This window comes from Larimichthys crocea, chromosome XIII (assembly GCF_000972845.2).
Source record: "Larimichthys crocea isolate SSNF chromosome XIII, L_crocea_2.0, whole genome shotgun sequence".
Taxonomy (NCBI): Eukaryota; Metazoa; Chordata; class Actinopteri; family Sciaenidae; genus Larimichthys; species Larimichthys crocea.
The window spans coordinates 39,356,425-39,372,961 of NC_040023.1; the positions used below are offsets into that span (position 1 = coordinate 39,356,425).

Here is a 16,537-nt window from a genome sequence, read left to right on the forward strand (position 1 = left end):
GCACAATTTTGGGTGTTAAACATCTGCTTCGGGAGCCCTTCCACAGCTGTTTCACGCCCTCAGTCTGCTCACCAAACTGTCATTGCATTGTCCTGCAAAAAAAAAAAAAAAAAGGCCACTCTTTTGCACTGTCACCTTTGATATCATCAGTACCACAAGAAAGAGTTATTCATTGTGCCTCAGGCAAGTCTAAATATGATTTCCCTGCACAGCCAATAATTTTTTTTTTTTAGATCCTGACTGCACAAGTACTAATAGCACCACTCCGCCTGTGAAGATAATTGTACAAAGTCCTCTGTGGCTCTGAGGGAGCTCTTGCAGTCTGAGAAAATAATCCAGATGACATTATCGGGGCTGTCTAGGCACTGAGAAGACTTATTTATAACAGAGAGTCTGCCTTACTAAATACAGATCCATGGGTGTCAAGGACAGTCTAACAAAAATATGTTACTGGCTACAGCACCAGAATTTTTTATTTAAAAAAAAAAACTGTATTAGAGACTAAAAGTAAAGTTTTCTCCATGCAGGTCAATTTTAACATATCCTTTTTTAAAATCTGTCTTGTGAGTCCCCCAGGTTTACGTAAGGGCAATACTTGATGTTGAAGTGCACTTTAAAACTATGACAATCATGCACTCTCATCCATTTCTGTCCTTGTGTAAAGTCAACTACACTGCGGATCAAAGTCAGGAAATATAATCCATACAAAATTGATACGATGAAGCAGGACACCAGAGAAAGTTATGAAATCATTTATTCCCAGCACATGTGGTTGTGTACATCTCCAGCATACGATACTGTGCACATGAGAAGCATCATCATTGACATTAGGCTGTACATGAACGGTGGTCACCTCTCCTGCTCACGCTCTCTCTCTTTCTCTCACACACACAATCACACAATCACACAAAGACAGACAGACTGGTCAGGCCTTCGAGGGGACCAAAAACAACTCACCGGAGTTTCACCTGACTTGGTATCGCATCCTTTACTCACTAATTTTTGAGTCGATGAACACAGTTCACTGTGCTGTGGTACTCATGTCCTTGTAAACACCACAAGAGCTACAGTCCTGGCTCTGGCGCACGGTGAGACAAAAACACAGATGCTTTTTAGTCTCAGTTTTTTTTTTTTTTGTTCTCGTCTTATAGGCGGATAAGAAGAGGGCGTGGCTGTAGGACTACTGACTACACATCGAGCTTGAGTTTTGTGATTTTTCAGTGCAGACTTGGTCTCTAACATCTGGAAAAAGAAGGAGGGGTTACACTCACCAAAAAGAACCAAATTATCCCTCCCTCCCTCCCTTACCCATCTTCCGCATGCTCTTTACTAAACAGCAAGCTAAACACAGTTTCATCATAGGAAAAGGTTTATGACGACTAGTGACATAATTAAGTGTTCTTTGCATGAACGAAAAATGATACACATGCATACACACACCATCTGACACTCGGAGGGGTGCAAAGTGTATGCACTTGTAAGATTGACAGACATTGTGCACCAAAATCAAATGGGTGGGGGGTGTCAACTAAACCTATGGCGACTCTCAGGACCTGCGTGAGCCTTCCTGTCACTTTTCAAAAAGGTAAGGCCACTCGAAAAACAAACAAAACAAAAAATATTTCCTGTGTTCAGCTACATTAAAAACGAGATCTTGAAGATGAAGACTACTGAAAACCAGGCTACCACACTGATTCATGTCTACCAGCCTGCTGAGTGTTGGGTTGTTGTCTTGCAGAGCAGATGCTGGAATGGAGGGTTTATTATTATGTACATGCAGCGCACAAGCAATTCCACTAGACGAGGGTTTCATTTGCCATCTGATCAATTCTATGAATGCTTCTAGTGACCAAGGTGTACAGAGCCAATGGGGCTTTCCTCAAAAAGTGCCTATCAATCTGAAACCCGTTTGGTCCATATTAAAGTAGGTTTTTGGATAGGCGTTACTGCTCCACATATCATTCTACTATAGAGGGTTTTTCTTCTTTTCTCTTCTTTTTTTTTGCACATTTGTGGCCAAAATCCCCCCAGAAGGCGTAAACCACACTCTAAACCAGTGTTTCAAAAGTCAGCACAGAGAGCAGAGGAGTCAAAGATGAGGTGCATGTGCACTGTGGTGTTTGTGAACAGGACTAAATGATCAGAGTTAAAAAAAAAAAGCCAATATGGCACGAGAAACATGGGAGCGAGCGAGAAACAGCTGATCCATAAATAAAGCGTGAACTAAAAACAGTAAAAGCGCAGGCCAAACAGGACGCACGTTCAGAAAGTTGAGCTGAGTGTGACATGGAGTCAACAGACAGAGATATGGCTGGAAGTCTAAAATCACATAGGACGACTATGTGGAGTTAATTAAATCAGTTCATCTGACAAATCCAAGGAAAAAAAAAAAAGAAATGTTGGTGTCAACATCCACAAATGACGCCACTTCCACAAATTTAGCCTGGATATTTCCGGGGTTATCAAGCTCAGCTGATCAATAATTATGTTTATTAAGACGACCCCCGTCAAGAATGTTAAACAAGCAGAGTTAAGTTGGAATTCTCCTTTAAGCAAGTTAGTATGTTGAGATCGCATGCTGTTCAGCAGTACAGGTTATCAAATACTGGCCTAGTGCTGGTTGTGCACGTTGTGTAAGAAAAGCAACGAGCAATAAGGAAACTCTGCTTTCTTTCCTTCTACTGGCGGCCAGAGCGTCACTCCCCTCTCTGTCCTGGAGCCTCCCCCCTCCCTTCTCCCACAGAAACCATATTTAAAAAAAAAAAAAAAGACAAAAAATAAAATAATAAAATCAAAATACATACATCATTATCTTTCCCCTAACCCCCATATCTCCCCGGTCTCTCCTCTTTTACCTAATCTCCTCTGTTAATAGTGTTTTCAATATGAAACAGTGGACACACCCATGTCAGATTCTAACATTTACATGGCTTTAGCACAGTCTCTCTGCTTTCCTTCGAGCGAGCATTTGGAGAGAACGGGAGGAAGTATGAGGAAAGAGTGGAGGCAGGCGGAGAGGGACAGAGGGAGGCTTCTGCTCCAAAACAGAGGGTGGAGTATTAGTGATGCCATCTGTCCTCCTCACTACTTCAGGATTAGATGGAGTCCTTCGCCCAGTTCATCTGGAGAGGAAGAAAGATGCAGGAAGTGCGTTAAATCCTCGTCACACAGAGCGCTGATACCAGCCCAACAAGCAAAAAGGCTAGCAGCTACTGATGCGTTATTATGAGCTCACCTTTGACAGTGCTGATCAAAAAACAGCTCTCATCAGGCAAGTTGTAAACCATCTGGGAAAGACAGAACAGACAAGGTGAACTCAAATATCCCCGTAACCTCTCAGGCGCAATGATTATTTGATGATTTAGTGGTGAGTGACATGAAGGACAGACTATTCTGAGTCAGTGGAGGAGATACAGTACATTGTCTGTGTGAGAATGTAAATTACATGCAAATAAGTGACACTACAGAGACAGTAGAGTTGCTGTTCCTCATCAGATAGCTCACAAAATAGTGACGCACAGCTCATTTCTTCCTCTGTACAGAGTGAATGAGCCTCTTGCCCTTTTCGCTTCAGCTCTATTTTTGGATTCCTGCGGACTGTGGCCTGACTAACACGACACTAACACTGAGTTTTTTTGAAGCAGATACCAGAAGATCTTTCCTCCTAAATGATTGGCCTAGCTTTAGTGTGGACTTCGGCAGGGTAAAGGCCATGTATGAGTTGGATTGGAGGCGTTATGTAAGTTAAAACAGCTGCACAATCTCAAAAGATGAGTGATCAAAGTGTCTATGGTGATATTTTTACCTCCTTATAGCGGAGTGTTTGAGTGTATCCCACAGTTTATCTTTTTTTAATTATACCATCTCTCTCAGTAAAGAGCCCTTCACAGCTCAGCGTGTAACATTCAAAGTACCTGGTCACTGAGCAGGATGTGTATGCCTGTAGGACCCTGTCTGTACACCTGGTTGATCGTTCCCAGTGGAAGGCTGCACACATACGCCATCTTGCGGATCAGCTCTGCAGCTGTGAGCTCCTCTAGGTACAGAGCATGATACACTGCACAGAAACGGAGCAGAGCAGACGTGTTAGACTTAATATTCACACACTGCATTTCTCTGTGGAGTGATATCAGCGTTTGTCTGCGGCTTGTTTACCGTGTAAACTAGAGGAAATGCTGTGTTCTCCGTTTTCATTTGTGGCGTGTCTCTCCAGCAGGGGGCTCTCTCGAGGAGACTCCTGACAGACATACACGGTCAACCTGGGACGCACCGACCTGCATGCACACACACACAATAATTAATGCAATGAAAAACACTCGCACCTTCATAATTTTGTATAAAAACTGACACACACACCTGGATTTAAGTGCATTGAAGAGTCTGATCCCATCTGCCGGCCCACAAATCTGGACCAGGTCGTCCCGGGTTAGCTTCAACAAATCAGAACCTACGCAACACAAGAGGACCGGTCACTTGTACGGCAGCTGTTGCAACATGACATCTATGTTTTCAGTGCGTTTGCTAGTGTGTGTGTGTGTGTGTGTGTGTGTGTGTGTGTGTGTACCTGAGAAGTGAGAGAAGAGTCGTGTGTAGGAGTTGAAGCGATTTTTCAGCAGCCACTTCTGTGCATCCTGTATGGAGGCAGTGGGGCTCAACTGCTGCAGAGGAGGACAGACACACACAGGGTGTCAACACACTTACACCCCTGGAGGTTTATTTTACCCACCAACTGTTTATAATGTTTGACACGACTACGTCTGCAACTAGTGATTATTTCCTTTTGCCAGCGATCATTTTCTATTATTGATCGATAAAATAACAGAATTCAACGTCTCAGACTCGGAGAACATTACCTAATGTTGTGAAGTAGCTTGTTTTGTTTGAAGGGAAGCAGGTGAATATTCATATTGAGGAAGCTGTAATCAGTAAATATTTCCTTTTTTCGCTGGTAAAATGACTTAAAAACTGCCTGTCCTACTTTGACATGTCAAAATGTCCGCTTCACTGGCTCATACCGGGGAATAGAGTGCACACTAACCTCCGAGTTGCCATGGCTGCCAGGGTCTGCCTGGTGATTGGGTGAGGACGAGTCACTACAAAGCAAGAGACAACAATTAAGAGGTGAGACCGACACACACGCACACCTCAGTTTAAAAAAGTACCACAAACACACGCGGTTACCTGTCCGGTACTGAGGAGGTTGTGTAGGTGGACAGTGGAGTGGAGGAGAAGGAGGGAGTAGCTGCCTGGTTGGTGCTGACGTAGGCGTTGTCTGGCCACGGAGAGCACTGAGGAGAAGCACATACATGTAAAATAATCATACTTTAAATTGGAGGCCAACTATCCCGAAACAAAAAAGGTCATAAAAGGTAAAGGGTTGGTTTGGGAATTTAACTTTGCACAACGTCTCCACCCAACATAATGTCAAATACATGGCATTAAAACACGCTGAGGGTCTAGTGTCTGCAAGCTTCAGACTACAGCCAGGTGTCTAGATGGGAGGGGCAGACTGTGGATGGAGTGAGATACGGGGGAGGAGGAGGGGAGGAGGGTAGAGCAGGGTGCTTACACTGCCTCTCTTGGCCAAGGAGTCGCCACAGTCAGCGGGAAGTGTCCGCTTGCTGGACTTTTTCAGCTCGTGGTCACCCGCATCCTCTATGATGGGTTCAAGCCTCGTCTACGTACAGACACACAGCAGAGGTTAGCCAGCCAGAGACCGACACACAAACACAAGCAATAACCTGAGGTCAGTCTTAGTGTGGCATACAAGTGTATAATAATTATGGATGAATTATCCTATCTTTATTCAAGAGCGTAGATATTTAGTTTGAGAGCATGCTTTATTCTCCTCGTGCTCACATTTTGTGCTCACACTCAGATTTCTGCTGCTTTCTTTCAAAATGTGTGCTTGGACTCAAACATCACATGCTTGTGTTCACATTTCTTCTTCTTGGACACAAACATTTTGCTCGCACTCAAATATGTCCTGTGCGCGCTCAGATCTAAAGTCTGCGCTCTCATATCTAATGTGCTCGCACTCAAAACAAGCACGTCCTCTCAAGTTGAGGCGTCTGCTCAGACTGAAGGAAGTCCCTCCCTGCACTTAAAATAGTGTGTTTCATCGGCCAATAGGGAGACAGCTAGAATCTGGACCAATCTTGGGTGCGTTCCTTTGCCGTTTTTGAGCGTCCACCTCCGTAGGGGTGGGTATGAGGTCTGTTTGTAAAACGGCTTCGTTCTTAAAATACACCATTTTTCCGTATTAGCCAGCAATTTGAATCGTCACCTATTTAAGACGCCAGCTTATTTATGTATAATTAAGTAATTCTAAAAAGAGTTCTCGTCGTTTAGATTTTTTCTAATTTTATATTAGCGGGATATATTTCATATACTATAAATACTCACAGCACACACACAGCAGTGTTATGATAGTCGAATGGTTAAGTACACTGCTATCTATTACATTTTAAATTATGGGAGGATGGTTCGCATCCCAGGCACCACACCCTTGCTGCGAAAGCACCAGAAATCTGAGCGCGAGCACAAAATGTGAGCATAAATAAATCGGAGCACGAAGGAGAAATCATGCTCTCAAACTGAAAATCTACGCTCTTGAATAAAGATAGGATAATTCTTCCATAGATAATGTGGTGAAACCTCTGAAACACAGAAAACATTTTAATCTAGACTCAGTGATACACAGCTCAAATAAAGAACCACTGTTTTTTGTACGTTAGCTCATATTATACAATCTGTCCATACTCTTCCTCTGTGTTTTACTGTGGATGTGAGCCATGTCACTTGACATGAACACCACCTTTGCTAAATGCTGAAACATCAGCATTGAGGCAAATAAAACAAACTGAGATGCTCAGTCACAAAGTGTCTATTGTTTAAGCTGGTCAAACTACACTCAACAAAAACATGAACATAGTTTAGTGCCTAATAAATGTTAAGATACAACTGCATAGCCTTTTTTGTGACCAGTCCAGGACACGCCTGTGTTACAGTCATGCTGTTGTAATAAGTAAATCTTGTCACCCTTCAGGTGGATGGATTATAATGGCAAAGGAGAAATGCTTAACACAGATTTAAAAACTAATTTGTGAACAAGATCAGAAAAAAACTTTTATTTATTTTAAGTCTTCAACTCATTAAAAAAAAGGGAGCTGCGTTTATATTCTTGTTGAGTGTAAACTGATCACGAGATTAAATGCATCTTAACATCACTGCCAACCGCTTTCTGAAGCAAACCAGACGGCACTCTGTTCTCCAAGCAGCATTGAATTCTGTTCATGTTCCTACAGAATTAAAACTTGTGTGAGACGCGAACAATCTGTCACTTTGACTGTTTCGTGGTATTAAAACACCATATTTTGAGGCGCTGCAGATTGTTCTAAAAGCTCTTATTTCTGCTGTGGTTTATCGACGCGCCCGTGAGACACTCTGCCATGTAACATCTGTGTGTCGGCTGCCAAACGGCGTTATGACTCAAGAGCTACAAATCAAAAGGCAGAAAACAAAAAGAAAAGAATGGCAGAGGAATAAAGGGAACATGTGAATCTGATAGCTCCTTGAATTAAAATGAAGGAATCCAATATATACAAATTTTAATAATGCATAAACATAAGTTAGTGTCCAGCAAAAAGGCCAAAAATCTCTAGTTCAAGCTTTTAACGTGATGATTTATGGATTTATATTGCTGTATTTGACTTTTTCCACTGTTGTTCAGAGAAAACAAGCAGCGTGAAGACACTTTACGGCTGCCTGGATGGTAAACATTCATAAATACGACTAATAGATACTTGAGAAAATGGCTGGCAGTGATGTAACAGTTTTTTGTACAAACACTTAAAAAAAAACAAAAAACAGTATGACCCTTTAATTCTAATTTATGGATGTAGTGAGACACTTTACAGACATAAATTTCACTCACTACATTTAAAAATCACCTTAGATTGAAGCCGGATGCTTGTTAGTGCTTTAGTTGATGCTAAACTCATGTGGCTGTAAGGCCTGGCTGTCCTTAGCTGCTGCATACTGACCTCTGACAGGATAGTGGTATCATAAGAAGGCTGGTACTTTTCCTTCTCTTGAGGGGTGCGTTTCTCCATCTTCTCTCTGTCTGTCTTTTGCTTACGGTCCGCTCCCTTTGGCTAAACAAGAGCAGAACAGACGATGAAGGTCAAATTGGTCTAAATAGATGTAAACACCTCCCTGCCTCCTCCATGACAGAATGAGACTGTACCTTAAAGACTTTGATTTGGCAGGAGGCAGAGTGGAGGTGCTCTGTGTACTCTCCACCCTCTCCTTGGGCGAACGTGTCAAACTGGATCCTGAAGGGGACGCCCTTCTCTCCGCCGTGCTTCCTGGGGGTGAACTCTGTGCTGATGCAGTGCACCTGCAGACAGCGGGGAGACAACGAGAGCACGAATGTGATCAAAATATGCGTTTGATATGGAAATTCAGGAGCACACCCCCAACAGATGGCACAAAAGAGAGCTGAGAATGTGTGTGTGTGTGTAGTTTGTATAAGTGAGGATGTGTGTATGTGTTACCTGCACAAAAACAGAAGTTCTTTTGTTCATGTCCCACAGGAACTCTGCCGCATTAAGCTGGGAGGGGTGAGTCTTCGGCTCCACAATGCCCACTGACATGGGGATATCTGACGCACACACACACAGATATTTGAACTCCAAATCACTCACATGGGACGTTTAAAGTAAACATTTCTTGCCGGGCATCATTACCGATGTCAAGGAGACGGTCGCCAGGACGATTCCACTTCCAGCCCTCCAGCTGCTGGTGCTCTGTGTACTGCAGCCGGCGGTCATGAAACACCACTCGCACTATGCTCTACACACAGACACACACACAGATGCCATGTTAGGTATGAAGTGAACATGGTTTAATAAATAATTGAATTAAATAAAAGTTGTCCTGCAGCTGTGAGGATCCTCTCACCTTCACCATCTTGTTGGTGATCTCTGGTAACTCCCCTGCCTTCCTGTTGTCCAACATACGCACCTCGTAAGACTGGCCTGAATCATAAGAGGGAGAGAGATCAGACATCATGAGTGAGGTGGCAAAAAATGAGAGCTACTGTAAGAAAACAGCGGAGTGAAGCACTCTCTGTCCTTTGAAGGTCTCCTTACAGAGGATAGTTATTTGTTGTAATATAATTAAGGTGAGACTGAAGGTCTGTTTCATGTTTCACTGCTCGCTGTATGATTTAAGGGCTGTACTTTTTCTCCATCTTTGCTTAGATGATTGGAAGACTTGACTTGTCCTTTATAATTAAGAAGGCAGCTTCTCTGTGGCAGACTTTATTTATAGAGTTTGAGACAAAGCTCTGGGTTTCCAGCGCAGTGTTTCACGTTTGTTTCGTTGGTTGACAACTGGAGAGAAACTTTGGCTTTGAAATCTTTGGTTGTCGATTATAACGGCGTTCTTGGATCGCACTGTGAGACCATCAACAGAAACAGATCCAGAGCTTCTCAAAAAACACAAGCTGAAAAAGATTTACGTTTCCCTCCTTCTCCCAATCTCCTCCTTCTCTTTTGGAGTTATTTTCATGCATGGAGGTGCCTGCACTATGGCCAACGCTTGTTTATGGTTTCGCTACATTTTTTTGAATATGAGTGTGATGCAGATGGGTGACGTAAGTTGACCACATATCTCTTCTTGCATCTCTCTTACATTTTCCTCTCTTTACATTAAGGTGCTACAGGTACTCATCGCACCATCTGACGTAGTCTGACATGGTTTGAAGAGCTCCATCACGTTCTGTGTGAATGTTTATAGAGAAGATGCGTTCGGAAAAACTATTATATATGACTACAATATTTGTACTATAAAGGAAGGTACATGCCCGTGTTGTGAAGCTCTCAATGTGAAATGTTTCAGTGAACACAGAGGTGTTTTAACACTGCCATCCCCAAACCTTTCCCGTCGCTACCAAACCTTAAAGTTGACGACACAGTAAGTCGACTTAGCCCACAACATTTTCGCTGTTTTTTCCCCCGTAAAGTTGCATCTTGACACGGACCGTATAAAAAAAAAAAAAGAAGTCTACTCAGCAGTTTGGACAATGTTTCGCATCAGCAAACAACTGACCTCAAGTTGCATAACTAGCCACTCTGTATGATTTGGAAACTCCACATTTATGTATTAATTTTGTTACATCATCTGTAACTCCACAAAAGGTGGGTTTAATAAAACAGGGCATCAAGGGGCATCAAGTTCACATAAGTTGCTGCTTTTTCATTAAAAAGAGGATGTTGCTAATCCCTTTATGCGACATTAAATAAATTAAATCTGAATTTCTGCCATGGAGTCAAACTAACTGTGTGTAACATTAAGGTGCTGAGCAGAGGCTAGAAGAGGCTGCCATTCACATCAGCAACGGTTTCACTTTACAGTAATTATTCTAATGTGTAATAAATTAATGTGGTAATTATTTATTGATGTCAAATGATGGATGTCGTGCCCTCGAGCGCAAAGAAGTGGAACTTGGCGCGCGGTGTTAAAAGTTCAAGCGGAGAGAAGTGAAGTAACTTAACAACAAAAAGAGGTGAAGCTCGACCAAAACTTTCTCTGGAGGGAATCCACGCCGAGCGTCTGTCTCACCTTGGTTTAGGTATGTGAGCGTCTCGTCATGCAGCTTGACAGCAGGCGACGTGGCGGCGCACAGCACATACTGGAATGGGGGATTTTTGGTCTCGTTTTCAGGAGGGAGGCTGGAGTCCTCCTGCTTAAAGATTGGCAGAGCCAGCACATCGCTGAGAGAGAGACAGAAAACACCAACACGAAGTCAGCATGGATACAGAAAGTCGTGAAAGAACTGTTGTAGCTGCTTTAAAGTTTTCTGTGAACTACTTAATTGGTAGCCACTCATTTATTTTGCCCTTTGGGATCCAGCGTGATGGCAACATAATTATTGTGACCTCCCTATAAACCCTGCCTTTATTCCTTAAGACTGGCTGTTCCCGTTCACCAACTCTGCAATCATCTCTAAGGACGCGGCAAATTGGTCCGTGCCATTTAAACTGTTGCATGCTCCACGTTTGGTAAGACAATACTGTACCTCCTCATAGTGTGGAATTATTAAATGGATTGGCTTATTTTAGAATAAGTGACGAAGGCTCTCCATCGATCAAATGGCTCACTTATTATGTATGCATGAGGCCGCAGCAGGATAAATGAACAAAAACACCCAGAGATAGCCTGAGCTGCTGACACACACTATCCCTCACACTTGGCAGCCACTCTAGACAACCAACCCGTCTTCGGCTCACCCTGACAAATGCTGCAGGAGTGTCAACGGGTGCACGGTGAACAGGGGTGTGTGTGTGTGTGTGTGTGTGTGTGTGTGTGTGTGTGTGCAGAGAAAGGAGTCATATCGGTGCAAAGAAATGCAGATGACCGCATCTCATTACCTGGAAAACTTTTTGGCAAGTCATGATGCTGCTTTAAACCTGAGCCAAACTTGAACAACAAAACCAAAAAAAAAAAAAAAAAAAAAAAAAAAAAACAGCTCGACAACTTCAAGATATTCCTGCAGCACATTTCACCAAACAACAAAGTCTTCCAGACAATCACTCCGCTTTCACTCACTCGCCTGGTGTTTTCTGTGCAAGAGTGGGTGCCCAGACAGTGCCAACCTGAGTGCCACAGCCCTGTTAAGCCCTGCTACCCAGGAAAACTACATCTGCTTCCTGAAATCTGAGGAGCTGGTTCCACTGACACACACTGAGACATTCTGTTCCTACCAGCTGCTGACTCCAAACATGCCCCGCAAACCCACCCCAACACCACAGATAGTGCACCACTCCTGGAGCCACTGACACACACACACACACACACACACACACACACACACACACACACACACACACACACACACACACACACTGTTTGCTTTCACAAATTCACTTGAGTATTGGTAAACTTACTTACTCTCATGAGGCCGACTCACACCTACGTCACACTCAGATAAATGTAAGCAAAAGTCAGATGGCGGAGGAGGCTGCTGATAAGACGCATACATGTCCATGACAGCCCCTCGCATTCGTCACACAAATATCATCACCTCCCGTGACCTGTTGCATAACACAGCACGCGCATACTCGAGAGGGACTAATTGAACAGGTGGTTTACAACAATATCACTGTGATTTCAGCGCCTCCTTTTTGTCTTTCCAGTGAAGAAAGACACAGGAAACTTATCCACCAGCCCGCAGGCTCATTATCAACGAGTAGTACGGAGTGTGTCCCTGATTCATGAGCTGCCACATTCAGGAACAAATCCACGAGTCGTTAAATTAAAGCTTAACATGGAGGAATTTGTTAGAGGGCTGCATGTGTTTTCTGCAACTTAAGCACAGTGTGTACTGCGTGTGGTTACTAGAGCTGGGTATCATATTTAAACTGTAAGATATCAGATGCAATAATATACCTGGAGTGAGGACAGTGATGCTCTTTTTGGTAGCATTGTTTTAAAATGGAAGTCTGGACATCTGAAATTCACAGAGGATTTCTTTAAAAGCTCTCGGACCGGCAACTTTGTTTAATGTTGAAAGATCTGACCAAGTATTTAATACCATACTTTTTGACACACGAGTTTTCAAATGCTTGGCCAGATTCTCAGGTTTGTTATTTCCACATCTTAAAAATCTGGACGCTTTTCCGACTTCAGACTCCCTTTCAGGGAAGGATCGTCATTGCACACTGAAGCATTGTGCAGTTATGTTAGAGGTTAGCCAACACCAACAGCGCTACAGAAATGTGAACTTTGATAATCATGAACCATCAGTTAGGAACCACCCATTGTCTCTGACATCATTACATGAAACTTGGTGAAGACAAACACCTCCTTTTGTGTCAGGAAGGGGACGTCAGGTGACTCTCAAGCTGCAAGACAGATGAAATACTGACGCTTCTGTTACTCTCACAGTCATTTAACCCTTGTAGTACGCTACAAAAAAACACTAAAATCAGACCCATCACTTTGGACATGATGTACAGCCTTTTGTTTCCACACAGGTTCCACTGGTCTTCAGAAATAAAAACCACAGACACGTTCTGATAACTCTGCCGGTGTGAGGGGGGCCCAAACTGGGCCTCAACTGCAGACTTCCTCCTCTGTGTAATCTTGAAATGTACACAAAGTTTGAGTCTCCATGTGGAAACGGACCCAAACATATGCTGAGCAACAGGATAAACTTTTCACACATCTCCATCTCCTGTGTGTGTGTGTGTGTGTGTGTTTGTGTGAGAAATCAATCTTTGTCCCTGATCGAGGGCACCCTGAAACGCCTGCTCCTGATCCCAAAACAAAGAGAGACCATCACACTCAGTACAAAGAGGATAACACACACACACACACAAACACACATGCAGGCACATGTGTGTGTTGTTCTCTCTCTCTCTCAAAAAAAACAAACGACCCACAGCTGTGTTGGGAAGCTGGGGTTGGCATGTTGTTGACTCCATCTCTAACCTCATGCTGTAGGCTCCAGCCCCCAGCTCCTGCCCGATGCCGGACAGGCTGGCATCGAAGTCATGCACCAGCCCAGACTCTATGCTGGCGTCGTCCATCTTCAGCACCCAGGCCATCGGCCCCAGCTCCTTGTCCTCGGCTTCTACTCGGAGGGCCGCCAGCTTGCTTCAGGTACGAGAGGGCTCCGGCTTTTAGCGAGGAAGTGCAGCTCTGCAGCTCTGCTTGAGTGACACCGAGAGAGGAAAGTTATGCCGCTAGCCCGTTAGCCGCTGCTTGGCGAGCTGAGCAGGCGAATCGGTAGCTTTCCACAGACACTGGATGTGTCGCCATATCTCCCGCTCCCTCTTGATTTGTGGCTGCTTTTTTTTGTTTGTTTTTGTTTTTTTTAAACTCACACGGACACGTCGCTGTCTGAAAAGCAACGATAAGTCACTGGGCTTTAGCGAAACGTTAGTCGTGACTGAAGATGCGAGCTGATAGTCAGCATGCTAACGTTAGCCAAACAGCTAGCGAGCTAGTTACAAAGGCAGCTCGAGCATAGCTGGCTGTATCCGGCAGCCCCGGGTCACACGGTCACCGAGCAGCCTCAGCTAGCGTCAGCCAAACTAAACCCAAACAAGCAGAGAAGAGGTGTGTTGTTTTCAGTCAACACGCCGCATCCCACGCAGCGCCCCGCACAGCTGTTGCTACCTAGCTGCGAGGCTAACTAGCATCAGCCTGCTCTCTCCCGGTGATGTGACCTAAGAGCGGCTCCTCTCCTCTGGCGCTGCCTCAACCATCACAAGCCGCTCTCCTCTTCTCATCGCGGGGGGTGGTGGTGGTGGTGGGGGGGCTGGAATCACCGCCTAGGCTCCCGGGCTTCGACACGCACCTCCTTGAACCATCCAAAGTGCAGCGGTTGACACAAAACCAGGCATCAACATGGCTCCCGCAGCATTTACGGACTCGTCGGGTCTGTGTGAAGCCTGCAGCAGGGCTGCCACCGCCAGCTTCAGGAAAGGATGCCAGGACGGCGCTCGGCCAATCAGAGCGCGGCTTCTGTGCCCAGCGCAGCGGGATTAGCCAATCAGAGGGCTTGGAGCTTCCGTCATTGTGTCCTACTGTAGTTGTCTTAGAAAACTAAAAAAACGCATCTAACAAAGTCATGACTGTCAACAAAGATGACACTTGTTGAGTGGAAATACTGTAAACACACGAAGCCCACGCAGTGACAGAGGAAGAAATGACCACTCATTAACGAGAACCTGAACACGCAGTGAAGGGTGTACATGAACATTTCAGGTGTGTGCGCGTCATACCGTGTGTAGCCGCTGCCTCCATGTCTCTGTACGGGCGCTCGGAAGTTTTCAGTGTATGGCTGCCAGAACAACATGGTGTCCCCCTGCGCCACCTGTGCGAACTTACTCCAAATAAACACGACTCAGCCCGGTACCGAGGAGGTCCAAACAACAGGCGCTCATGTCATGTTTGTCTCATGTCACTGTCGAAGTTTGCTGGTAGTGTGTCTGTTTAATAATTATCCACGGGACAGGTCGGACCCTGGACGTGGCGCGCTGACAAGTCTCTGTGTGGTTAAACTTTTTCCGAGCGCTATTTTAGCTCGAGGAAAGGGGGAAGACCCGCCTCGTGCCTTAATTACTGCCCCCATCCACCCCTGACTACATGGTGCAGTTCATTTTAAGCACTTTATGCACTGTTTATAACAGTGCATCATGTTTTGCATGTAAACCAGAACCTGCAAAGCATTCATATAATAATAATATTAACATTTCTCCTTGAATTGTGCAGCAGCAGATGTATAAAGCAACATAAAATGCAAATACTCAAGTACAAGTATCTTAAATATACTCAGTTACATTCATCACTCTAATGTGATTGATTGGTTTTCTAAGTTAGGTGACTTTTTTTGAGGCCAGACAGCATTAAATGCAGGAGGTAACTGATTTACAGTTCTGGGCTGCCTGGCTGGTGCTGTATCTGGGACCCTTTTCAGCTGCATCTAAATTTACAGTCCAGAGAACATATGCATGCATGAAATTCAACACGGGTTTCTCAAATAGCTGTTACACAAGACACAAATGTTTATATTTTGGATTAGGACACCTTATTAAGTAGTGTACACACCTTTCAGATGTCAGCTTTCTGCTTATTAATGACTACAAATGAAATATAACAGCAGTTCCAGTGCTGAAATAGTTGATTAATCGTGAGGTTGTGAAGATTTTCTGCTTTTGTCTTATGAGACAGAATACTGTTTTTAGTTTTGGACTGTCATTTAAACACGTTGTAGACATTGTAATGCACATCTTTCCACCAATTTCTGAAATTTTACAGACTAAATGAATAACTGAGAATAAAATCAGCAGAGGAAGCAGATAAAATATTAAAATAAATCCAAATGAAAGTATTCTTTAACCAAAGGAGTTTTAAGACACCCAGAGAGGAAAGTGTATTTAACATTTCACAAGGATAAGAAGAAATAATTAGCCAAATCATACACAATCTTGTGTAACCAATTCTTTCAATATCATCCTTTTTATCATCTGATTAATTAACCCCAGATCAATTATTTTGGGATAATCTCCCTGACACCCAGGTTGGGAACCACATAAGTAAAATTTGAACCCTCCAGTGTGCACTAAGGTTATATAAGGTTATGTAAGAGTAGTTACTGCAGAAAAGGACAGAGGCACGGTTGCAGTTTCAAGCTTTTCTGGAGTTACTCTAATCTCACGTTTGTACAGCTGGTTTAAAGGTTACAGCTAGACGATAGTTTACCACTGATCCTCAGTCACTTAGACAAATAGTTTACATCCAAAACGATAATTTAATGTAGCAATATGCAGTACTGCATTAATATCAGGGGTGCAGTGGTTAGCACTGTTGCATCACAGCAAGAAGGCTTCTGGTTTGGACATGGGCTGGGGCCTTTCTGTGTGGAGTTTGCATGTTCTCCCCGTGTCTGTGTGGGTTCTCTCTGGGTTCTCCGGCTTCCTCCCACAGTCCAAAGACATGCACTTTACAGGTTAATTGGTGA

General features: G+C 43.9%; 1 protein-coding gene across 3 annotated transcripts; it reads right to left on the reverse strand.

Moving 5' to 3' along the window:
- Window positions 1-736: 736 nt before the first annotated feature.
- On the reverse strand, window positions 737-15,069 carry ubp1 (upstream binding protein 1). Of its 3 annotated transcripts, none has more exons than XM_019264337.2 (16): window positions 14,799-15,069; window positions 10,630-10,781; window positions 8,965-9,041; window positions 8,751-8,856; window positions 8,559-8,665; window positions 8,249-8,401; window positions 8,046-8,156; window positions 5,570-5,677; window positions 5,182-5,288; window positions 5,039-5,093; window positions 4,565-4,658; window positions 4,357-4,447; window positions 4,156-4,274; window positions 3,915-4,057; window positions 3,236-3,287; window positions 737-3,122 (listed from the first exon to the last, which is right to left on the reverse strand). In XM_019264337.2, exons 1-16 carry the CDS (start codon window positions 14,870-14,872, stop codon window positions 3,085-3,087), a joined length of 1,587 nt encoding a protein of 528 aa, XP_019119882.1. In that variant the 5' UTR covers window positions 14,873-15,069; the 3' UTR covers window positions 737-3,084. The 3 variants fall into 3 exon arrangements, with proteins under 3 accessions (XP_019119882.1, XP_010733112.1, XP_027142648.1); XM_010734810.2 differs by lacking the exon at window positions 14,799-15,069 and adding an exon at window positions 13,501-14,750; XM_027286847.1 differs by lacking the exons at window positions 5,570-5,677; window positions 14,799-15,069 and adding an exon at window positions 13,501-14,754.
- Between the last annotated feature and the right edge of the window lie 1,468 nt (window positions 15,070-16,537).

Bases quoted from the DNA above. Each gene is read 5' to 3' on its own strand.
- ubp1 (XM_010734810.2), bottom strand. From the start codon at position 13,616: ATGGCCTGGGTGCTGAAGATGGACGACGCCAGCATAGAGTCTGGGCTG. The intron at 8,857-8,964 runs GTGAGAGGATCC...GTCTGTGTGTAG, and splicing joins TCACCAACAAGATGGTGAAG to AGCATAGTGCGAGTGGTGTT. The intron at 5,289-5,569 runs GTAAGCACCCTG...GCTTCTCCTCAG, and splicing joins CCTTGGCCAAGAGAGGCAGT to TGCTCTCCGTGGCCAGACAA.